Source organism: Taurulus bubalis (assembly GCF_910589615.1).
Source record: "Taurulus bubalis genome assembly, chromosome: 10".
NCBI classification, from domain to species: domain Eukaryota; kingdom Metazoa; phylum Chordata; class Actinopteri; order Perciformes; family Cottidae; genus Taurulus; species Taurulus bubalis.
Window position 1 is genome coordinate 7,532,893 of NC_136598.1, and position 26,043 is coordinate 7,558,935.

At 41.3% G+C, this 26,043-nt stretch overlaps 2 protein-coding genes across 2 annotated transcripts in view; both read right to left on the bottom strand.

Moving 5' to 3' along the window:
* traf4a (tnf receptor-associated factor 4a) overlaps positions 1 to 12,543 on the bottom strand; it is a gene marked incomplete at both ends in the record, with an annotated part of 32,525 nt that extends 19,982 nt beyond the window's left edge. The window contains one exon of the mRNA XM_079225029.1: positions 12,401 to 12,543. Coding sequence (XP_079081155.1) covers positions 12,401 to 12,543 — 143 coding nt within the window. The remainder of the gene's footprint in view (positions 1 to 12,400) is intronic.
* Positions 12,544 to 16,346: 3,803 nt separating this feature from the next.
* nek8 (NIMA-related kinase 8) lies at positions 16,347 to 25,460 on the bottom strand (the record flags this gene model as incomplete). Its single annotated transcript, XM_079224461.1, has 15 exons — positions 16,347 to 16,375; positions 17,710 to 17,868; positions 19,097 to 19,249; positions 19,540 to 19,703; positions 20,225 to 20,375; positions 20,524 to 20,641; positions 20,848 to 20,924; positions 21,424 to 21,571; positions 22,086 to 22,270; positions 22,356 to 22,432; positions 22,521 to 22,729; positions 22,963 to 23,094; positions 23,189 to 23,421; positions 24,075 to 24,280; positions 25,414 to 25,460. 15 exons carry the CDS (start codon positions 25,458 to 25,460, stop codon positions 16,347 to 16,349), a joined length of 2,088 nt encoding a protein of 695 aa, XP_079080587.1.
* Positions 25,461 to 26,043: the final 583 nt, after the last annotated feature.

Below are 26,043 nucleotides of genomic sequence, written 5' to 3' on the forward strand. Positions count from 1 at the left end.
ACTTAACCAGGTCACAGTGAACTCAAGACCGAATGGAGATGGGATAATGATGCGGGAAGCACAGCCATGAATCTGATGTGTCATGAGTCAGTTGTATTCCTCTCAGGCAGAAACAACCTTTTTCCCCCCTTAACCTCATCTTTCTTCCTTGACGGTGTTCACCTTAAAAAACTAGTCAAATTGACGGCTCACTTTCCTCTCAGATGTCCTAAAAGAGATCAGCGTTATATAATGTGAATTTCTACTTTGGACTAATTTGCATTCTTATTGAACTGCTCGCAGAAAAGCTCCTTTTCCTGATTTGTCAGTGAGGTAATTCAGGCCTGTGAGGTGTGCACGTCAGTGGCAGTGACAATTTTAGGTCCTGTGCTTTTGTGTCCATGGTAACTGGGAGGGAAGGTGAGGTCTTTTTAGGTGTGTGTGTGTGTGTGTGAGGGAGTGGTTTGCAGACAAGTGAGAACACACAGACACATGCACTAATTCACAAAAAACAAACAATCACTGCCCCTCGTATCAGCCGCTATAATCTCAGCCATGCGGTGGCGAGGAGGCCTGCGTGTAGTCGATTGAAGCGATACAGAAGAAAAAAACTCCTCTTCCCTCCTTCCTCCTTCCTCCTCCCTCCTCCCTCTTCCCTCTTCCCTCCTCATTGAGCCAGCGCTGTGCCGCCTTTGTCCGCAGTTGTCCACTTCTCTGCTTTGTGGATGCAATGTCTTTGTTCAGCGAGGCAAGGTGCTGACGTCAAATCGCCTCCTTTGTTTCAAAACGCCTCAGCTGCATTGTTCATCTAGCAGGAATTCTTCAACCTGCCCCTGTTGCTGGGAGCAACAATGAGATAAATGACAAAGATGTTTTGCAATCACCGCATAAGAGAGCAGAGGGGAGCAAAAGAAGAAAACAAAAAGAGGAATCAGCAATAAATAGAGATGTCACCCATTCTTCGCAAGAATACATCGCAAAGAGGACAATGCCATTTTCTTTTGTTAGCTGCATTTTAGGCAATGCTTCAACGGCAGTGGGAGCGCCACTCGGTTGTTTGTTTCTTTACAGTTAGATTCTGCAAAAGGTATTTTCTGGTTTTCCTTTCCAATTTGTTGTAGTAGATACATTACTTTGGTTTTGGGCTTTTGGTTGGACAAAAGGAACAATTGCTAGATACACATTTCCCTTTTTTTCATTCATCATGAAAGTCACCAGCGGAGGAATCAATAATAAAAAACAATAATCAAGGTGCCTGTTTATTAATCCACCACCACAATCGGCCAATCCTGTGCCATTGCCACGATTGGTGGGCTGAGAAAGACCAGAAAACAAGCGCTCCCTCCCCCTGAACGAGTTGACCGATTGATCCATCTGGACGAGCACCTGACAGAACGACTTCCTGTGCGGCCCTTTCATGGGATCAATAGTTCGCTTGTGCAGAGGGAGGAAGAAGTTGGTTCAGAGCATTAACGTGTTGACATATGTGAGAATGAGCTGCGAGACACAGCACAAGGGAGTTAGTGTACTTGACAGAGTCATTGAGCTGTTTGGTTAAAGGACCACCACAGTAAACAGCCCAGCTGATGAGAGGAAGGTAGAAGAGTCTTGGCAGGAAAGAAGCGGAAAGGCGAAGGGGCAACCGGGCAATGACCTTAACATTGATGAGGCTCCTGTGGATAAATGACTATAATTCAGAGTGTGTTCGCTTCAAGTGAAGGGCTTAACTGCTCTGCTGACACCTGTTCAGCTATACAGAGGAGCCTTTCACTGAGGACAGGTGCCTCGGCAGCGAGACGCCCACTTCCCCGCGCTCTCTGCTCCGCTCCCAGCTGCTCTCCTTTCAGACCTCAGACTCAGATTCCTCACATGCCGGCCTGTCAGCTCGGCAACCACTGCAGCGGGCTCTCGGCAGCCTGACAGCGATGACAGCCCCCTAATACAAATGAGACCTCTACCAGATCACCACAGCAGCTTCCTGCATTATGGGGGATAACGTGGAAATATTGCAGGATCGGTGTGTTTATGCTAGATGGCAATGTGCTGCATTCAAGCACCTTTCTCACTCTGTGCTGGATGGGGGAAGTATGTGTGAGCTTCACTTCATAGAATAACAACATGACATGACTTCAGCTACAATCATTGGTTTGACTCAAATTTGAGAGAAATGAACTCATGACTTGCATCAGACTTTTTGGAAATGACTGATGAAAGTCATTTCCTGACTCCATTCACTCATAAGTGGGAGTGGTAATTGTTGGTAGAGCGAACAATTATTTGTATTTTATTAATTAATTAATTTTTTAATTAATCCTCAAGTAACATTAATCATTCGATCTATAAAATGTCAGAACACTTAAAATAAAAAACAAAAGCTGACCTCTTCAATTACCTTTGTCACAGTCCAAACCCTACAGACATACAACGATCATATAAGACAATGAAAAGCAAGCTCACAATTCAAAAGCTGAAACAAGGAAATGGTTTGGTAAAATGATTTAAAGGGTTAACTGATAATCAAAGTAGCGGCCAATTAAGTTTCTGTTGAATCAACTCATGGTGTCTGACTCTCAAACACCCTTTTTGGGAAATTCAGTTTTGCTCAAATGACGCAAATCAGGAAAAACAAAAACCATCCTGCTGGAATGATTTCTGTGGGAGCTTGAACATGTGTGTGCTGCTGTGTGCATATTCACAATCAGCTCTCTAGCCGGTTCAGTGACCTGTGCACAATACAAACAGATTGGGGAAGGGGAGGCGTAGTTAGTCAGTACGATGGCGCAGATGAAGCCAGATCGAGCACTGAAATGGTTTTCAGCTGAAAAATGTGCCTCATGCTTTCATTACGTTCTGCGATTTAACACCTCAACTACAAACCTTCTGGAGAGGCTCGCAAGTTTTGTGGGAACGGGCAGAGGCATGTGCGTGTTGTGATAGCCATACCTTTATCTAAGCTGTTTCACATAGCATGCATACCCGGGCACGTGTGAGCACTGGCCATGCTTCCCAGATCTGGGCCAACTGGCTGCAGTCCAGCAGCGGCGCAGCAGCAGCAGGGCTGGGTCTGGCGGCTTGTGACAGCGCCAGACCCAGGCGGCTTGTGCGAGGGGCAAGGTGCTTCGCTGCATAGCTGGAATGTTTTCGGTCTTTGTTTGGCCCCAAAAGGCTGCGAGATTCATTTAAAGGACCTCTTATAGAGGAGGGCAAGTTATATTCTATAAGTGGCTGTGATCTGCATCCACATTGCTGCTGCTGCTGCGCATTTAGTGATTTAGTGTCGTTAGGGCTGTTTTCCCTCCAAAGACAGTGGTTTAGGTTATCTTCATAATAATCTTCTTCTGGCCTCGTCAAACCTATTTTTAGGGATGCAGCCATGCTCCCAGATCTCAGCTCCTAACCTAGTGAATATAGTGTCATTATACATTAGAGCTAAAGCTTCAACAATAACTTAAAAATTGTAGTAAACCTTAAATTTCCTTTCAGTAAATCATCTTTGTAATTTAAAATGTAGAAAATAAAGTCTCATCCAGAAGACCCAAAGTTTAAACTAATGACTAAACATACTGTAGATGTTTTTTGCTAAACTCCACAAAAGCTACAATATTTCCGATCTATACTCCACAACAACCAAAGCACCTGGGCCCTGTTTCTCGTACCTGGCTTACTGAGTTAGCGGGCTAATTGTCAGGATAAGATGACGTAGGTCAGGCTTTCTCGGTTTCTCGAAGCAAGCTTAGATTAATCACCATAGAAACGCAGCAAAAAATGTAAACCTGCTCCCGGGCAGGCTTACTGAAATTCACTGGATAAGCTGGACACTCCCACCGGACAAAAACGGCAGCTCACTTCCTCATTGATGAAGGAGCGATATTATTTATATTAGTTTTATAGGGAGAGAGTTCTTCCAGATCGCCAGGATCCATCCTTTACATCATCATGACTTCCTGTACGCGGCGATATAGATTTTGCCGGCAAGAAATAATTTATTTACGAGAGCTTCTCGAGCCGCGTTTACTGTGAATGACTACGGTATTGACTTCCTCATATGCCTTCATGATCATCTCCTGCTTCTCAGCAGAGGAATAAAAGGAGTTTCCTCTGAGTTTATTTGCCATTGTACTGTTAGAACATCGTGGTGTCAGTGCTCCATTATTATCACTTCTGAAGAGGAGCGGGCGCATTTATCCAGATGACTGACGTCTGGCTAGAATTAACGAGATCGTTTCAGCGCGGATCAGCCGTGAAGAAACCCAGATAGCCTGATGTCAATCATCTCGCTAATTTAAGATGGAGATTAGGATATTTGCTTGACTTTGTTTAGTCAGGTACGAGAAACAGGGCCCAGGTGATGATGAGTTCAGCTCTCTTCATGTAACAGGAAGTCAAACTAATTGCAGTAATTTGAAGTTGTTCTCCGCGAGTGATTCAGGTGTGTATATGCTGAGTCACGTCTTTAAGACTTTCCCTAAACCACAAAGTGCCTTTCGTCGACACTTTCACTTCCTCCTCGATCACATGGCGCAGAAAACACTCGATGTGTGGTCACTTGATTTGGACGCTCAGGAGGTCGTGTAGAGGTTGAGTAGAGGCTCAAAGTTCTCGAACACGGTGGAGCATTTAGGATGTATTTTTGTCTGAAGCTGGCTGAACCGTTTCGCTTGTGATTCAAATGAAAGCCGCCACTTTCAGAGATCTTTCAAAAGCGATGAATTATGCTTGAACTGGCTGTCTGCAATAAACTCCCTCGCAGCAGACGGATGATGTGACCTGAAAGCGCCGCACGGAGAGGCGGCCCGTCACAACGAGAGGCTGAAACAACTCAATGAGTAAATCCACCTAAGACGTTTAAATGCGCCTCCATCCTCTGAATGTCACAAGTGCCTCGTTCTCGTTTCTTTACGTTCAAACAGCTGTCACAATACGAGTCTCACAATAACATATTTTCTGGAACTCTGCAGCTGTGTGAAATGGTCCGGGCACTTTCTCTCAGCGATGTCATCGTCACAGCTGCATCTCTAAAGCCTCTCTGCTTCCTCCCAGGAGATTTGCCGCAGATTACCTTATCCTAAAACAAGCCGGCTCAAATGTGTCTGTGTGGAATTGACAAGAATAGGGCTATTAAGTTAAGGAAGTTTCCTCGGGTCCATCAAAGAAGCTATTCTTATTCCGCTGTTAGTTTTCTTTACTAGAAACGATGGTGGGAAAGTTTACAGGCGAATTACAGCTTGTAAACAAACTTCACATGGGGCATTTGTGTCATTTACCATGGTGTTAGGCAGAAAAACAGAACCATTGGACTGTCTGTAATAATCTACCTCATGGTGTTTACGCAAAGTGAGGGTTCACTCATTTTAAACCAGGCTGTGGGTCAAAAGTTGCAGTTTGGGGGGGCTTTACTAAACATGGGAAATTACTGGCCATCCAATGTCAACATCAATTTCCTTACACCCATAAAATACCGTGATTTAGGCTCGTTTCCTGTTGGATTTCATTCTCAGGCTTTTATTTTCAGCTTGAGTGCAGTGCCTCGTTTCATGTGCATCAGTGTTCACACTTGAGCTGACACAAAATGTAGCAACTTTTTAGATCACAGATTAATCAGTTTGGTTAGTCTTTAAGCAAAAACACACAGAGAGATATAGAGCACTGACTGTTCTTTTCCCAGACAAACGCTGCTATATTCCTCTCCCAGTGTCTCCCTCTATGCATTGATGTGTTCAAATGTACTGGGCTGTTTCCAGCTCTGTCACCCCAAGTTCCTCAGCTGACAGCAGCCTCCGTGCACACCAGTAAGAAGGATTCACAGACCCTAAAGTGCAGAGCGGAGGCCGAGGGCTTTGACTCCGCTAAACACAACATCTCTCTGTGCAGCTCACTGACCACCGTTGTCGTCAGAGACCGGATGGGACAGCAGAGACCCCCCTAAACTCTCCGGATCTGGACCCAGGATGCCTGTGCAGCCTGCGGACACCTGCAGGGGACTGTGAATGTCTCTGTGATGGGACGGAGGGACGGGCAGGGTAATGAACACGCAGTCATTCATCAGCCATCCATGGCATTGCTCCCATTCAGATACAGATACCCACTGAGACACAAAGCCCCAGCTGCCTCAAGTGGCAGACTTACACACAACATTGGGCACCAATGCAACACACAGCTCCATTTAGCGCCTTTAAAAAACGCCCAAAGTGCCTCTCTATACGTCCCTCTGCACGGCTGTGTGCACAATGGATAGAAGTGGATTCATCATGTGTTTAAAAGGAGAGAAAGGGACTTTGATTATCACATGTTGACGGAGCCAAACGCCTTTCAGATCTGGTGTTTGATTTTTATGGTACTACTTTCTTACAAATCACTCTTTATTTAGTGTTTTAATGGTTAATAAATCACTTTCTAAAGCTTTACAGATCAGTTATTAATCTAAATAACTTTTGTGGTATTTAGAATGTTTATCCTCCAGCAGGACAAGTGCCTTTTGAGCTCGGTACACTTTAAGGTTATTTGCTCTCTTGCCAAGAATTGAGAAGATTGATACCACTCTCATGTCTGTACGGTCAATATGAAGCAACAGCCAGCAGTTAGCTTAGCATGGCATAAAAGACGAGAGACAGGAGGGGGGGCCTTGCTTTCTCTGAAAGTAACATAGTCTACCTAAAACCACTTCTAAAGCTCATTAAGATACCTCATTCATTTAATCTGTATAATATTTGAAATGTAAAATACGTCAAGTTGTGTAGTTTATGAAGATTATTCATTTGTCAGAGGAGTTACTTCTGCAAATTATGTTTTTTACACAAATTAAACAAACTACATCCGACAGCTGTTTCCTCCTGTTTCCAGTCTTTATGCTAAATTAAGCTAACCAGCAACTGCTGACTGCAAATGTATTGTACAAACATGAGTGGTGTCAATCTCCTCATCAAACACTCACGATTTGTTAACATGTGTAACTGCAGACTTTATGGATTCTTTATTAATGAACATTTACATCGATCAGCATTAATCGATGAATCGTTTCAGTTGTTTGTCTTGCAATGCTACTTAATCGTGGCTACTCTAATGTGAGCATTTGCTGCTTTTCTCTGTTTTATATCAATTCAAATTAAATTTCTTAGTTTTTTGGGACAAAAATAGACATTTTAAAGAGGTAATGTTTGTCTTTTTGTGAGATTGTAATTAGCATGTTTACTTTTTTCTATAATTCACTAATTCGATTCATTGGAAAATTGCTCAACACATTTGTTGAAAGTGAAAACTAGCGTTAGTAGCCCTGATTGGCGGATGTATGTACCATTAATAAAGCCATTAGTTAGACCTTATAACTCTTTCATAAGAGGTCACGGCTCACAGAGTAGTATTGATCATTATTGCCCACACATTCAAATAAGACATACTGCTGCTGTTATAGAAGAGTATAAAAAGACTATAACAGTGTGAGAGAGTGAGTATGACCTATATCAATGAGGAGAGAAATAACTGCACTATACATAGATGATGCCTCAAGTTAAAATGAATCACGATTAATTAAAAGAATAATAAAATACCCCCCAGGCTTTTGGACAGTGAATAATCGAGTCGTGAACATTTTCCTCATATTAACCCACACTTTGTAGTTCATCGTGACTCTGGCTAAGTCAGCAGTTGCAGCACTACGCAACTGCGTGGAAGGAGAAGCTCCCGATCCGAACAAACCAATTACACCCATGGCAAGGCCGTGGCACTGCACTGCATTGTCCCCACAGAGACGGCGCTGTCACATTGCATGGCATTACTGTGGCTCAGTGGACCCAGGACTGATGAGCCATGAGGCCTGGCATGTGTGAGGGAGACTTGGCCCCCACACAGTGAAGGGAATTGTGTTACATACCATTAAAGTGTTGATTGCCCTTTATTAAATAGGCAGTGTTGCTAAAACAAAGGCTGCCCCGGTCACACTCAATTGTTGAAGCATGTGACTCATATTTGATTGCAGTGAGCGCTGCAGGGCAGGGCTGCTTCTGGCCCCATGACTCTCCCTTGGAGCTGGGACGGCCTGCAGGACTGAAATATTTGAAAGCATTCCTTGAAAGCGGAAACACAGCCCATTGGCGTCATATGCTAACATGCCTATGGACACAGACGAGGCACTCACCAGTTCTTCTCAGCACTGACACATAACATGGGAAAGTAACAACAATTCCAGAGTGCCTCTCAGGAAAGTGTATTTTGACAACCTTCGAGCTGAAAATACAGGATTAACCCTTTCATTGGGCAACACTTTAGCATTAAGCTTATGATTGCTAAATGAGTCAAAGTGTTACCGATGAGGTAATATTGAGGACTGTCTGTTGAGGGAGGATGATTAACACTGAAGAAATGCCATGCAGCAGCATTCTTGCATGTCTTGTTACAACAGAGCAGCGAGCTCCGGAGACAGCGACATAGCCGTCAGTGTGAAAGTGGGCAGAGTCGGCTGGCAAGCCCCGACTGGATGTTACACATCCTTCAATAATTACAGCAAAAGTATCAACCTAGTTGCACAATGGGCGAAGCATTAGATAACTAATGTCTGTCAGCCTCAATACACTTGAACACTCCTCGCGAAAAGATGCGTGCGCCCGACGTGGAAGTGGCCTCAACCGGCACACTTTGTTAATTAAAGCGGTGACAGAGCAGCTTTGTTTCTGTTAGTCAGAGCTAGTGAAGGTGGAGAAATATAATTTACTGTTGATGGAAATCTATTTAAGCTTCATTCGACCTGTGAAGTGGACCGGGAACTCTGATTTAAAGCAACATCTGAAACAAGTTGTCATCTTGGAGAGAAATAATGTAATATTTTACACCAAGATGAAAAAACATTTTGATTGTGTTTGGCTATCTCAACATCAGTATCAGATGTACAATCTGATTTTAGATAATGACGTACCACTTTTTATTGGGAAGTCTATAAGTTGTACCTAATGGCTTATTTAATGATTAATAAATCATTTACAAATGCTTTAAAGATGCGTTTTGAGCCATTATAAGAACAACTTTTGAGTTGCAAAGTCGTGAGGAATCTCATTGACTGGGTTATCCTTTCCATGTGGTAATAACACAGTTATAAATGGTCCTAATCATCGAGCTTGCAGGAGTAAACCATAATATCTTATTGCTTCCCTTTTACATTTTAAATAAAGAGTTTTGATGAAGTATTTAGTAAAGATGTTGATTAGTCATTATTAAAGACTTCTAATCATCAAATGTTGCAAGTGGTTAAAACGATCTCACCAGTCAAATGGAGTTTTTAAAACATTGCAACTGAAAAGTTGATTCATAACAATTTATAATGATGTATTATCCATTAACAAAGCCAAAGTTACAATAGGTCTGCCTGCTCTCAGTCGATTAATCAACGAATTGACCATGTTTTTATGTTTTTTCATGCTGAATGACTTATTTACACGAAACCTATGAGCACATCTCTGGTAAACACAAGATTTAAATTGGTGCTTTTGTGTGATTCTTTCTGGAGAAACAGAGTGTTGGTCCACTGAGTATCTTTTGTCGAGGACAGCCCTAAGCTACAAGTTATAACTCCATAATGAAAAGGTGCCTTATTATTTAAAATGGCATTTTTTAACTTATTGCAGATAAGTCCAGACATTGAAGGTGAACAGACCTCACTGATGTTGCACCAGCTGTTATCTTCAGGCAGGGCAGAGAGGTAAGCATCACATTCATATCTGGAGCGACATCACGACCAAACAGAAGCAAAGAGCAAAAACAAAAACTGTCATAAATCTGGAAACCTTTGCTTCATCCAGTCAGTCTGTGGTATGAAAAGAGTGTACTGGAGGACAAAGACAGAGGCGGGTAAGATGAGGCAGACAAAGCGTCGGGCCAAACTTATTGATCAGCAGCAAACACTGTTCCTCCCTTGCTCTCTTTGTTCATCCGAGTTTCTGCTTTTCAACCAGATGCAATTTGCTGCCGTCTAGTGAGCAAGGAGAGGCTTTCTGACGACTCCAAGAGCATGACGCAGCAGTTCATGAAAAGTTGATATTTCACGACTAAATTAGATATTCCTCCGTCCTGATGTATTGTAGGTGACAAATAAGTTGTATTTGAGAGTTTCTCTCAAGGTGCCATCAGGTCTCATCAAGTAAAACTGAAGACATCAGATCTTTGCCAGCGCTGGTTACAGTAAAATAATTGCTACCAGTCCGATTGATTCTAGTGATTACTCACTAGAAACACAGCACACTTAACAAACCGTGGCACTTTTAAGAGCTACAACACTGACTTTAACAGGATTAAAACGCTACACTTAAATATGTTTGAGTGCTTTAACTTCTCACAAGAGTTTCTCAATAAAGAATAAGCAAAGCACTCTGTTTGTTTCTGTTTTGTCTCCCTCTCTTTGTCTTTCTGAACACACCACTGAAGCCCTGATATGATTCATGCAAAGGAGCTGCTCTTCTATATCCTCTAGGTATGAAAACATCAGTACGGTTGCTCTGTGTGAATAAAGAATATCCACATTCATTCACAACATGTAAATGAAAATGCATTTTTTGTTTGTTCATTATGTTCTGCCTGTTAACCAAGAAACAATGAACGCATATAAGCCGGATCCAAAGAGCTACGTGAACATCTAACTGAAAAGCAAAACAACGCTCACAATCAAATCCTCAGACCTTCATTGTCTTTTCTCGATTTTTCAAATCATCTTTTATTCCCAGAGCCTAAGGTGAAGTCTTCAATTATCTTTATCCGACCAACACTCCAAAACCCAAAGATAATCAGTTTACAATCATGTACAAGAAAAGAAAGGCAGACGATTTTCAGCAAGTTTTGCTTGAAAAATTACATGATAAGTCAATTACTGTTCATGTTGATTTACTTATTGATGAATTGACTTATTGTTGCAGCTCTACACTCAGCACCATTTTGATCATCTATACAGCATAATATTTTGGGAATTATTGAGCCAATTCATGGAACTCCCTTCAATCATCTTAGTTGTTTTACAAAGTTGAAACAATTAGCTTTGTTGTAAGATTTTTGTATCGGTTTCATACGATTGTAAACTGAACATCTTTAAGTGTTGGATGGTTGACGCCACTGGAAAACTGTGTTGAATATTTGTATATATTCTCTGACATTTTATGGACAACAAAAAAACTATAGATTAATCATGAAAATAATCGACAGGATAATTAATAATGAAAATAACCAGGAACAGTAGCGATAGTCTACTGCCCAAAATAAATCAGGGCCCTCTTTCCACTTTCCAACAAAATCACATCATCTTCCTAAATGCTCTGAATGTGCCTGAAGAAGCGCAGTAAATAACTGTGAAGATCTTCAGCTCATAGATAAACGAGATGTAACATAAGATTACTCTTTCTCCGAACTCCAATGGAGGGTTACTTTTAATAGATTTGACATTACAACTCAAATTATTAATTATTCACTCGCACTGTCGAAGACGTTCATGATGCAACTTCATAATGTGCAGTTAAATTGTGTTTTTTGTTGTTTATTATAGGTTTCCTTTTATCTTATGCTGTTTGTGACTGTTTTATCTTTAGGTGAACTGTCCACAAACAAAGGCTTTCTTTCTATAAGTAACACATACTTCAATGTTGAGCAGATGAGGAGGAAGAGGAGGAGGGGGGGTCTATTAGTTTGCTGACCTCGGCATGAAAGGTCCCTCAGTGGCCCCCTGACTGACACCAATGAAGGAATCTGTCTAATCCTGGACTGAGGGCGCACACACACACACACACACACACACACACACACACACACACACACACACACACACACACACACACACACACACACACACACACACACACACACACACGATGTGGAGGCAGGGACCCTCTGCAGGACACCACAACATGAAATATATTAACACCAAGTCACTTCACCATAAAGATTGAATTAATCAATTCTGCAAAAGCACACAACAATAATACTTTGCATCATTGCAAGCCTCGGTTTTTTTTGTGGGACTCGTGGATGATGTAGCAACAACAACAGCCACCTCCTTTGAGCAGAACAATGACAGCATCCTCTCTACCTGTCCAACAACATCACCTGGATTCATGACCGATCCAAAACCAGGAGCTCTTGGGTCATGTTTTCATGTCGACACAGCGGCTCATAAGCATTCAATCATTACCTTTCCGGGAAGGAGAAACACACCTGAACCTCAACAAGGAGGGGAGCTCAACGCAGGCGCTGTTTACCAGGCCCCATCATGCACTGTCAGAATAATTGTGCAGCAGCATGAAATACTAAAAATGTTAAAAGGTGAGGACTGAGGAGGACACACCTACACATCCTTTATTTACTGTTGCTCGGCCGAAACTAGCCGAGGCTGCGGTGGAGTCTAGTATCGCCCGCTCCGTGGCGGCTGTGGCAGACAAACAAACACACCGTAGCCTACCTCAGGAATTCTTGCAGACAGGTGTCACAGAACCGATGCCCACAGGTAGACACTTGGACCGGCTCCCGCATCGCCTTGCTGCAGAGCGGACACTGGAACCGTCTCTTTGGCTTTTCCAGGAACTTGTAATCAAACCCGGGCATCGCTACAGGTTCCGTGGGTATTTGTTTTTCTCCCGGCCTTCAGCTGCAGGTTAATGGGCACAAATGTCCTCTTTGCTCCTCTGTGAACTCCCCACCCCCCCACCCCTCCCCCTGAAAACGGGGCTATTTAGCTGCACTGCCGTTTAAGCCGATGAGGGGTTCACATCACGTCCCTTCCGCCAAACCGACCGATCGGGCTTCGGAGAGGCGAGTCCTCTCCGGTTTTCTCTTCCTGCAGCCCGCAGACTGGCGGCGACAAAAGAGCGACGTGTACCGTCCAGGAGGCGCTGCGGAGATGAGCACAGATTGGCCCTGGAAACCCTCTCCCTGCACGTTTACTGATCAGGGGTTAACGTGTGGCCCTCGTCTCCTCCTCCTCCTCAGTGGATGCAGTACTGAAACACCGAGTACAATGCACAAGCTCTCCGTCTGCTGAGGTGCACCGAGTCCCGCCTCCTCCTCCACGCAGGAGGAGTCAAGAAGCTGAGACGCCGTTCACACCATTTTATCCCTCTCTTCTCTCCTCACGGAGCTGCCGTTTGTGTGGCTGCTCATCAAATGCATAGTTTGTTTTTCCATGCCTTTGTTTTTAATATGTATTAGCTTCTTTATTTGTCAGATGCAAGCTTATATGTGTATTTAGTGCACACCTTCTGGTCCTGGCGTAAGACATATATATAGTCTTAATCAGAAGAAAAATCAGAGGTGAGGAAGGTTGTGTTGTTCATATCTCAAATAAATATGAAAGAAATGTCCAATTGACCTAATGCAGACGCCAACAGCGCAGTAAGGTGACAGATGCCCTCTAGTGGTAGAGCAGACACACACACAATGAACAATGTAATGCATCTCAGTGTATTTAATGTTACAATGTTGCGTTTATACGTTATAGTATTGTAATAAAACCTGACATACTTTGTTACACAGCAAAACTGGACATGATTTTACGACAGTAGAAATAAAGAGCCCAATCCAAATATTTTGCATATTTTTTTCACCTGCTGTATTGCTACTGGATTACATCATCATTACATCATCATACAAGACAACAATGTCGAGGACCCATTTCCTCAGAAAAAAATAAATAATTAAGGAATAATATCCTCAAAAAACCTAAATCATAGTTGTAAAAATACATGATATTGAATCAAAAATCTTGATGAATACACTTGGAGAAAATACATACTAATCTACAGAATAACTGTAATATATATATATATATATATATATATATATATATATATATATATATATATATATATATATTAATAAATAATAATAGTTACCATAATCATACCCACGTGATATCAGCTGTATGGAAACTATATAATAAATCAGATGATAGTTTGCACGTTTTAAACTGTTTAATTTCAAATATTAAGAAATATAAGTATTTCCATTTTAAGGTAATCACTTTTTTTTTACTCCACTACATTTCAGAGGCAAACATTTAACTTGTTACTCCACTACATTTATTTGGCAGCTTAAGTTATTTAGCAGATTTCGATTATTAAAACTAAATATAATCAACTAAGATGAATTATTATTGATTAAGTATATAGGAAATAAACATTGAACAAGTTAGCAAATTTGTGTTTGGTAGATTATTTCCCCATTTATAAGGGGGCTGAGCACCACAGTTGAGTATGTGGGTTGCGCCCATGAAAAATGTGCCAAATTTTCTGCCGATGCCAAACAGCTGATTCTGCTGTTGCTATTGACTCTTGTTTGGTAGATTGGATGATTGAAGTATATCAGTAACAAGGAAGGAAGAAGACGGCTTTATATTTAATTATTTAATAAACAGTCAGGAGCCTCAGTAGCGTGTGAAAGAACCATCCACAACCACAACAACCTGGCACCTCCTCCTCACTGCTGTGGGACGGCATTCCATCCTCAAGCAGGATCTGTCTCAAGTCAGCCAAAGTGGTTGTGTTGGTCACTCTAACATGAACAGCACCCCCAAGCTGATCAACAAGGGTTCAGTTGGGTTGAGGTCAGGACTGCTGGAGGCCATTTTAGTCTCTCTACTCCCAGACTCTGCAGGTAGTCTTTGATAAACCCGCTCTGTGGGGGTTAGGGTCCCACACTGTGGCGCAATGGGATTGCTCCTGGTTGCAGAATCTCATCTCAATATATCTCTGCATTGAGAGTGCCTCCAATAAAGCACCTTTGGGGTACCGGAAGCTCAAAACAAGAGCCAATAGCAACAGCAGAATCAGCTGTTTGGCATTGGCAGAGAAGATTTGGCAAATGTTTCATGGGCGCAACCCACATACTCAGCTGTGCTGCTCATCCCACAAATCCATGTTCCTTACAAATAGAGTAACGTTTGAAAGGGAAATGAACAGGCTTTCCAACGGTAGACAATGTATTGCCAAGAAGCATTGTTACAATAGAGAAATAATCTACCAAACACAAATCTCCGAGCTTTTTGTTCAATGTTTATAAAAGTAGTAGCCCCACAAGTGCAAGCTACAACATTAGTGACACACATATTAATGCCCCACTAATTATAATAAAGTAATATAATAAATATTAGTCTGAAATGTGCCATTATGCATAATGAGTCATTTTACTTCTATATTTTGATGCACATACTGTTGTACTTATACTTATTGAATAAAAGGTCTGGGTTCAGTCTAGGACTAGGTCATCTTGAATACAGTTCACACGATGTATGTACCATCTCATTTTAAATATAATACACATTTCAATGACGAAATCACACATTTATTGTACATTGCACTTTATGTGCAAAGTATCCGAGGGTGACATTTATGGCTTAGAAATGGTGACCCAAACTACTACAATGCAACAAAATGTGTCCAAGTATATGAGCTACTTATGATCCTTACTGTTAACCTTGTTCATATTACGGCATTGCCTATACTTTGGATTTTGTGTCTGTTTTTAAAGTTTTTTAATATAATTTTGTTATAGTTGCATTCCTTCTAAATTTGTACTGTAACTGCTCTAAAACGATTTCCTTCAGGATAAATAAAGACCTATCTTATCTTATCTTACTCTACGTAGACGATTCATACATGTGGATATTTACGGCTCCCTGCAGAGTAAACTATTGAGTGTCTATTATATAGGGAATAGTGAACGAGTGAACCAGGGAGTTATTTCGGACACAGTACTTACGTCTTAAAGACGCTGATCAGTTGAACCCTGAAAAACAGATCGTTATCTGGTGGGAACGCTGCTGGAGTTACAAACGTATTGGTGGACTAATCCAATAAACACAATGTGAGCGCTGACGATGCAATCGAGATTATTGGGTTAGGTTCATTCGACTGATGACGCTCAAGTGGCTGTCATTCTTTTCGTTTCTCTGCATTGTGTCACCTCGCTCACCAGTGGCTTAAGAGAGCTCAAACCAGTTTGACTATTACTGGTCTTTATCATGCTAACTGCACGTGAGAGAGGACAATAGCTCGCCACAAGAACGCTGCCTAATGACTTCCTGTAATCCATCTCCAGCAACAGTGTTGCAACATTCCTTTAACTAACCTGGTGAGAGATACACCTACTGAAACACACAGCGTTTGACCTTTTCTTTCTTGACCGTGCTTTGCTGCATGATATCAAACCGCAGAATGAAACAACCATTCATTCCTGGAGAGAAGAAAACCACGTGCGAATTTGAGGGCGCAGCTGCGGTGTGAAAGGAAATCTTTCAACTGCAGCGCAGACGGGCCTCTGGGAAGAGTTATATTCAGAGGAAGCTTCACCTTATGCCACGCTGGGCTTCAGGGCGACCGCCGAGTGGGTGTGGGTTTGTTTTCAGGACAAAATCATCTCTGCGCAGGTTCCTCAAGCAAAGCTGAAACAAGAGAAAGAGACGAGGGTGAAAGGTCAAAAAGAGCTGAAATTACACTGTCTTTTCAGTCATTTCTCAGAAATAATGTTAAAAGAGGATTTACTGTTTCTCGTCTTCATAAAAGAAAGTTCCGTGGATATATTTTGGACTGATGGTGGGATAAAACAAAAGAGTTTGAAGATCCCTGACAAAACAATTATTCAATTGATTGAGAAAAATATTCAAAAGAATGATCAGTAATGAAAATAAGTGTTAGTTGCAGCCCTAAACGTCCACACATGACTCATCTTGTTGAACAGATTACTGTAGACCGATGAATACATTTGCCATTAATGAGGCCGATAGTGGCTGACAGTTGTAGAAGTAACACTGTAGTGAGGAATCAAACGGTTTAGTGTTTCTATTTATAGTTGTTTTTTTAACCAAAGACATAACTATCACTCCATTCATGAAACAGTATGTGTTTAGTTCTATAACAATCAAGGTGTTTGTAGGGTTTCATTGCTTTTTGATGCTGTAATACTCAATAGAAAGTATATTTGGACATGACAACATTTATCAACACAGTTCTCAAAAGGTGTAGTGTTATTCTCATCACTTGGTCCGATCAGCATCAAACCCTACTAATGACCTCTATGAGTGTTAGTCTATGTTGGTCTCCATGTCTTCGTCACATGATGCAGGTCAACAAAACATTTAAACAGCAGCCGTGTAGCCTGTAGCGAGGATTACCGTCATCTCTGTTATTTATTAAATTGCGATGCAGTTTAATCTTCTCTACATCTGCAGCTATTTTCAATTTGGAGTGTAGAGGGATGATTTAATCCCACCTTCACTGTTTTTCAGTTTTCATTCGAATCTATGGCTTTGCACTGTCACCGTCAGGGCAAAGAGAGACAGATTGCTGTTTTTTATTCCTCTCAGGAAGATGTCTATGAAAATGTCATAATAATTTTAGTCAACAATCAACAGCCACAATGCACAATTAGACTGAATTATTAGTTTTGGCATGCAGATAGAAAATGTATGATGATGTGTAGCTGGGAAGAACTAGTTTGTTAATGTTAACAGACCGCCTGTGAATGGAAATGCTTTAAGATGTACGACTGCATGAAACAAAGCTGTAGTCATGTCATCAGCCAGTGAGCTTTCAAACTTAGAAATTAGTCCATTATCAATTCTTCATAAACATGCAATTCTGTCGACGCCACCAAGGGAAGCTGGTCTCAAGTTCAGCCTGTCTTTCATCCGGGGATTAGCACTCTCTCAGTTACATTTCACCAGCATCCCAACATCTCACAGCGTTTGTTAACAAAGGCTAATAAGCAAAATATTACGTTTCACTGCCAGCAGAGTGTTGCCATGACAACAAGCCACCGATGTCACCGTGAATGGGTGACTCTCGTCGAGCTGCACCGCGTTAGGTATCCCAGAATCCTCTTCTTTCCTTCCGAGGCGGCCGCGGGCCCCCTTTCCCCAGGTGTACACCTCCCCATCTGTGGAGAGCGGAAGGAGAAGAAGCTGGTCACTGTTTCTCACAGAAATCGTTAACTGACAGCTCGGTCTCTCTCTCTTGCCGCATAATGACTTTATCTGAAGGAAGCCGAAACTGAACAAAGACTTCCCTCAACAAAGAAAACCTACAGGCAGTGCTGCCACTGCTGGCTTTCTCCCCAGGGAGCCAGTCGCTGGCACAATAGGACATTCTACAATTTAACCACCAAAACAGAGACTTACACACACTCAAGCACACACACATCTGTTACCTATCTGTTCACCCATGTGTTCAAAGAAGCAGACCCATGGTTTCTTATGTGAAGCCCATTGGCTAGCACCCTGTATTGTACTGCTTACCATTCATCCAAACCATACTATATGTTCCATTAAACCATTAAACTTCTTTAGTTCATTTCAGTTATTTTTAAAACTTCAAGAGACTTGAAAGAGTAACAAAACCCATCCAGTAAAAATTGAATCGGCTGTTTTTGAATGAAAGTTACACTTCTGTTGTGTGGTCACATGGTTGCTCACAGGGAATGTTTGAAACTGGGTGACTCATTACAATCCTCCTTTTTGTTAATCCAAAGCAGCTAAACCACAGATATCTGAGCAATGCTATCTCAACTGAGAGCTGAGATGAACCCTGTTGTGTTTGCTTGTGCGACTTCTACTTATGCATATCTCTAAAGGTAGTGAGGGATTACAAATGAGGGGAAATAAAGAGTTTGTCTTGTCTTGAAAATACTTCTTTTGTACTCTCAAGTCAGTTGCAGAACAGCAACAGTTTTAATGCAAAACCATAAAATTCATTATGGTTCTTTAAAACTGATGTGTGTGCTTATCCTTTTTCTTCAGGTTTAATTACCAGACAACGTGGCTCTTGTTTAAAGCGCTTGTCAGGGTGTTCTGGTCACAACCAACAAGAAGAGTTTCTAATCAGTCCCAGCATGCATTAGCATCATCACGTAGTGACAAAAACATTATTTTCTGTCTCCCCTGATTTGGGCCACACTATGCAAGTACATTTCAATGGAGCTTCAGGTCTCCCTGGCCCTCCTGTTAACTTTGTAGCACCTTGGTATGTCGGGACAAATGACACCTGTATCAGTTATTAGTTCAGGAATTCTGGGGACCTCACATATAGCCCAGTCTTCAACCTATGGAGGTGTGCAGGGCTTCAAAACCGAGCCAGTCAAAATATCAGATATCGTTAGTTCTACTCACCAGATCCGATAGCTAAGGAGAAAGCGTCTCCGCAGGCAGCCATGGTGATGCCCTGCAGCCCGGGCACTGGGTAGGGAACACGGCTGCTACGACGGGAACTACAGCCCATCTGACCATGCTGGTTGCTGCCAAAGGTAAAACACTGACCCCTCTCTGGAAAATGTTAAGATAGACAATATCATTGGTGCACTCAATGTTGTGGCTGTAGCCTTAGTTCTTTTAACTTGTACATTTAAAGGTACTAGGTGAAAGTATTCCATTTAAAAAATGCGTTTCACTCAATCTGGCACTACAAGAACCGAGAGAACTAGTTTGACTAATGCTAAATGAAACAATGACCTACTCTTACTTAATATCATGATGGAGGTAATCACTCAGAGATGCATCATTTCAAATCTGATTCAAAAATGTTATTTGATAGATTAATAATGGGAATATCTTACCTGTAACAGCAACAGAATGGGCTGTCCCAATGTCAATGTGAACAATCTTCTCACTGTTGAGTGGGGCTGATTGGACTGGACAGTAAGAACTGACTTCTTCCAACTGATTTGAGAGATTTGGTTCCTCTGTAGCTGTTATCTTATCCAGCCCAAGCTTGTTGAACCTGACCCCAGCAAAACAACAAGATCCAGGTACTTACAACAGAGAGAGGAATAGAGAACACTGCATGTATTGTATCCTTTTACACCACTCCTTTAATATGCAATATATGTTGATTAAAAAACCCTAGAATATGTTTTAATCCTATCTCCCTTATCGGCTGCAGGTAGCTGCTGAGTCCTAGCTATCTGAACAATGCTGCTTCTACTGAGACATGAAATGAATGCTGTTGTTTTTACTGTCCTACTCATACACAACACTACATCTTGTCCAAAACCTGTTTGAGATAAACAGATTAACAAGGATGGAAAAGTATTTGTCATTTTAAGAGAATGCTGTCTCACAGGTTCTGCACCAGGAAAGTATGTCTGAGAATCATCTAATCTAATACCACCCCATCCTATATCTATTATAATGGCTATGTCTTCTTATTAAATGTAAAATAAGATGGTTCACAACTGATCATCAGTCAGTGACAGTCATTGAAACATATGGCCATAGTTTTGGGTGGGAAAATAGAATTACCTGTTGCTTCCACATGCCACAATGCTGTACTGGGTGCTGATAATCATGGAGCAGTCGACTCCACACACCACCCTCTGGGCCTCAAATTCCCCAGGTAAGCACACCTGCTGTGGAGAGTTGTGGGTGTCTTGGGTGCCTAGCCCGAGGCGACCTTGCAGGCAAAGGAGCAGAAACAAGGACAGAGACCCAAACATCAAGCTGGGTGAAGATCTACGGCTGCCATAAATCAATCACATACAAAACAAACACCAAAAGATGAATACTAAGATACATTTGAAAACAACCAGCTTATTTACTACCATTGTCTCCTCTTCCCCAGGCAAATACTTCTCTTTCATTGGTCACAGCGAGTATGTGGGAAGCACCACATGACACCTGCACCAGCTCGTAGCCGAGGAGTGCCTCAACTATCTTGGGCTGAGTAGAAAAACAGAGAGAGAAAAAAATCAAAGTCTTCATTTTAAATGTTTAAGTTACATATGTGTAGGGACATAGCATTCTGGTTGTCCAGTATTTTTAAAGTCGAAATGCCTAAATAAATTATTATGAGACTAAATATGATAAATAAAGATATACATCCAGTTTAATATGAATATTCCTTCCTTTGAATGGTGGACCCGTACCTGTGTGACATCATTGAAGTTACCATGTCCTAGACAGCCGTTGCTCCCACTTCCAAACGTCATGACAATCCCTCGGTCTGAAAATTAAAATTAAAAAGAAGGGATTAAAGACACTATGAGTCGATGACTGTAGGTGTATTCTTATATAGACCAACACAATTATTCTAATCCTCATCTAGGAAACGCTAATCTGTATCACTACAGTGAAAAGTGATGAAAGAGAGGCAACGGAGCTGAGAGGACGGGTCTTTAATCCTGTGTTATCTGCTTTGAATACTGGACGGACTGACAGCAGCCTCCTGAGGCACACTGACTAACAGAGCACCATAGTTTGAGTTCAAGAAAAACTGCAAACTGCTCGGCAAACATGGAGAGGTGTATTTTACAAGTGGACCCAAGCTATCTGATCAAGTCTGGAAAAAGAGCTGACTGCCTGTGTTTTACAGTCATGTGGTGCTGCACGAGAGAGCAGAAAACAAAGAATAGACATTTATTTCCCTTAAAAAAAAGCTGCCTGCTAAACTGACATGGGTGTAATGTCTCTGGTGATTATAAAAAGCAGAACAGCCCACCAACCTGTCATGCAGGTTGTAAAAAGGTCGCCACAGGACACAGACTTGATGGTGACTCCAGATTGACCCTCAAGGAAACGTGAAATGAACTGAGGCTGCATCTGCTCCACCGCACCGGGCAGACTGGCCTCACCAGACCCCACTGATGGAGCCTGTGACAGTAAATGATGATTAGTCTAAAGGGGCCAAACTGTGAGAGTGTAACTGTGACCTGGAAAACATAAGCAACGAAAAATGTCAAACTGATTCATCATTAGGAACCATCAATGTGTGATGCTCTATTATTGAGTACCCATATTCCACAGCTCTATAGAAAATTAAATCAAATCCCAAAACATGTTGATTTCAGCTTATTGGTTGTGGCCGTTAACACTGAGGCAACTGCTGGTGTTAAATGTACTTTCTCTGACTCTTCAACACTCTATTTTTCACCTCTAATGTGGCAGTTGAATCTACGAAGAAGCTCTGTGAGCCGTGACATGAAAAACTGATTTTTACCAATGATATTTTTGATATTTGAAAAACAACTAAATACAACTAAAACTGTATTTTACAAGTTATCCGTGAGAAGGTTTGACCCAAGAGGGCAGAATAGAGCACAGCTGTAGCATGACTTTTAAATTATTAAAGCAGCATCGTAAAATAAATGTACAGGTTAACACAGACCTCCCATGTAATCAGCCGGCCAGACTTGGTCACCCCCATCTTCTGAGTGCGGCCCAGAGACACTTGAAGCACCTCAGTGTTGAGCATCGGCAGGCGGAGAGGCGCTGAGATTCCACTTCCCCACGTGTACACCACTGACAGCGGGAGGGAATGCACCTTCCCTGGTCCTAAACCAAAGGATCCATCTGTAGAGGCCCAAGAAATAACAATCAAATGTGTACTTAAAGTACAGCTAGTTTTGTTGTCAAATAATAGTGTTATGAGCCTCACCTCTGGACCTGTTCGAAGGAACTCTCCCTCCTGGTCTACCGTGACCAGTTTGCAGAGTAGACAGTGGTTTCTCAATCCTGGAACAAAGAATAATAAAGAACTCATGCACAAAATGTAATAAATCTTAATATCAATATCATCATTAGGCATGCATTAAGGCAGTACCTGCGCATTTTAACATTGCCTATATCTGTGTAGAGATTAAGCAGAGGCCTGATGCATATGGGAAGAGCCATTATTTCATTGAGTTGAGGTCGTTTGGTTGGATCCAGATTGAGCATGTTGAGGATGAGCTGTCGAAGTTCTGGGCTGTACCGATCTGAAATCGGAGCGAATGTTCCGCTCATGATCTTCAGAACGAGCGCAGGTAGATTCTGAAAGCAAAATTAAAGATTGTTAAAACAGTGAAATTACAAAATTAGAAATATGTGAAAGATCCCCAATTATCTACGCAAAATCCCTGGTATAGGGTATGAATTTCACATTAATACAGCACTGTGGAATTGGCAATGATAATATTACAAAAACTAAGACAATTGTAGTGCTATTTGAATCACTACATCCAAGTAAACAAGGGATTTCTTTTTTAATTGAATGTCTTTCTTACAGCAGCCTCGAAGGCTCTTTTAAGACTTGCGAGCTCATAGAGCACACAGCCCAAAGCCCAGATGTCACTCTTCTGGTTATACGGCTTTCCCTCACACAGCTCTGGGGAGATGTAACATGGGGTACCGACCACCTGCAAAGTGAAAAGAAGGAAGAATTGATTTGTGCTAGCACATGTTATGTTGCTGAAGTAATCACAGTTACAAACCAAAGGCAAATAAACACACCGTGTAAGCTTTGCTCTTGCTGACAAGGATTTTGGAGATGCCAAAGTCACCGATTTTGACGATCATCTGGTGCTTGTCAAGAAGAATATTCTGTGTCTTAAGATCTCTGTGCAAGATAAGTTTGTTGTGTACGTGATAGAGAGCAAGTAAGATCTGTACAAAGAAGTGAAGGATAGTGTCCTCGTCCAGCAGAGAGTTACAGCGCTTCTGTATGTAATCAGCCAAGGTTCCACCTGCATGAGGAAAACATTAAGAATAATAGTATAAACAATAAGGATGACTTCTTGCTTAAAACCACAATAACCTAGAAATCGATCAAGTTGCTGGGTTGAGTGATCAGCCGTGAGATGATGATACCAAAGCCAATAGAAAATGGATTTAACAGGTTTTAAGAACACAGCAAGTGTTGCAAATGTTATCAAATAATGTAAAGGATGACACAATACATTGATGATTTACCTAAACCCAACTACTACAACATAAGTAGGGTGATAATAACAACATGGAATGGTAATAAGAAATAATATACTCAAAACAAAACAGAAAATATTTTACAAAGATTATAAAACAAAACAATTGAGAGACCTTTGAATATGTCAGTCTAAATTAGCTGTGGATTATCCAGACCTTTAGGGTTTGTTTTTTAACCGGCTACTGGCTCTGGGTGGTGCTGCTAAATTTTGGACTACTTGATCGCGCTCTACCTTTTTTTACACTACACCTTACGACAAAAAGTTACCTGATCACCTCAAAACGCCAACGGGCAGATGGTGACATGGGAACAAAAAAAAGGTATGGAGCCCTACAGCACTAAACCATGGGAAAAGTGAACCGTTAGACAATGAACAAAAGGGGGTTGTGTAATGAGATATTACAGTAAGCTTACCTGGTGCATACTCCATAGCTATCATGAGGGCCTTGTCTTCCAGGAAGTTCTCATAGTACTCTATGATATTTGGATGGTTGAGCAGCTTCAGGACCTGACACTCGTTCTGAGCTGACAGGCGTTCATCTCGTGACATCTGCTCCACTGGGATCTCCTTCAGGATGACAAAGGCCCCGTCGATGCGCCTGCGGCACAGGTGAACAATCCTGACAGGGGAGGAAAATGAAGAAAACATATATATATATATATATATATATATATATATATATATATATATATATATATATATATATATATATATATATATATATATATATATATATTTTGTTCCGTAATCAATACAGTAAGGTGGCCGTTGGTAGTTTATATCTCGTGTGACAGTTTTGTTTTCGACACAAGCATCTTGTATTTGAAGAAAATAATTATGTTAAGAAAAGTTTGAGTATGACAGTGAATCACTTGTAAGGTAAAGGTGTCTTTTACCTGGGAAAACCTATTTTCACAAAATGCTCAAAAACCTCAACAAACATGGTTCTTCCTATCACTTACTGTCAGAAAATTAATGCCAAAAACAATCACTACACAATTACAACAGACAAGGGAATGTTCAGATTAGAGTACAGATTTACATTTACATTGTTGCATGACTAACAAAGGAGGAATAACAAGTACAACTTTGACAATGTACAGTTATACATGATTGAATTTACCTTCTGACTTCCCACCTCTGCTGAGTATATAATAGCATGTAATAGTTTTAAATGCATTGGGAAAAGAGCAGTGAAGTCGTCTGCTAATGTTTGGGATGAATATAGTAACAGTCTATGTAACTTAATGTAACTTTTCCAGCAACTTACTATCTTTAAATAACAACTTTGTTTATCAAATGTTAAGTAATGCCACTAGTAATTCAAAGAGAGGTGAACGCAATTATTCAGACGTCTGCAATAATTGTTCATTTATAGCTAGCCGAGCTAACGTGTATTAAAAAAAAATCGTTCTAACTAGTTTGCGTTAAATGACAAGACCTACCAAGTTTACTGAACAATGAATCAACCCAGAGTGCTTTGGCATTACGACTAATCACGCTATTCACGTCAATATAGCAGCTGAAACAACGTTTTTATATTTCACGTGTAACGTTCAGGGGAGCTAGCGGTTACTTTTCTAGGCATGTCTTCTTCTTGGCACATTTGACGGATACTGTTTCCCCCATTTTCGCCAGTTCTACATTTGTTAATTTACGCCTGACAACACCTTATTTTCACACATGCAGTCGGCATAACAGATGTGTGGAGCACAGACCAGCTACAAAGTGGAACTAAACTCAAGAGTTTACCCGAAAGCTCCTCGGCCGACAACTTTGATTTTCTCATACTTCTCCATCGGCGCTCCCAAACGTTTCCGCCGTCACCAGGCAACCCTTTCCAACTACTATAGGAAGCCACGAGGGACAAAACTAAGCGAAGGGAAAAAGCTTGCAAAATATATGTCAAACTGAAAAAAAAGTAGTTTGACAGAAGACACAGGAACACAGTATTTTGTTGAGAGAATAAATCCTATATTGCATTAACAGGGGAAGATATGTATATGAAGATGCATCTTTTATTAAACCTAACTAAGTATTTCACTGTTTTTTATGAAATCTGACCGAGTATTTCACTGTCACCTAACTAAGTGTTTCATCATCCTTTATTAAACCTACATTAATGTAGTATTTCACCAGCGTGAAAATATTTTTGTAATGACTTGGTAAAGGTCAATCCGGGCCTCAAATCAACTGAGATTCTGTAACATGAACTGAAGATAGCCATTCACGAAAGACATGCCTGAAATGCCAATATATACAGTATATAGTAAAATTGTCAAAAATGATCCTGGCCAATGTGGAGATGTGATCAACATGTGCAGGAAAGATTTGGTTGAGGCCATTGCTGTAGAAAAAGATTTCAATACTTACCAAAAACAA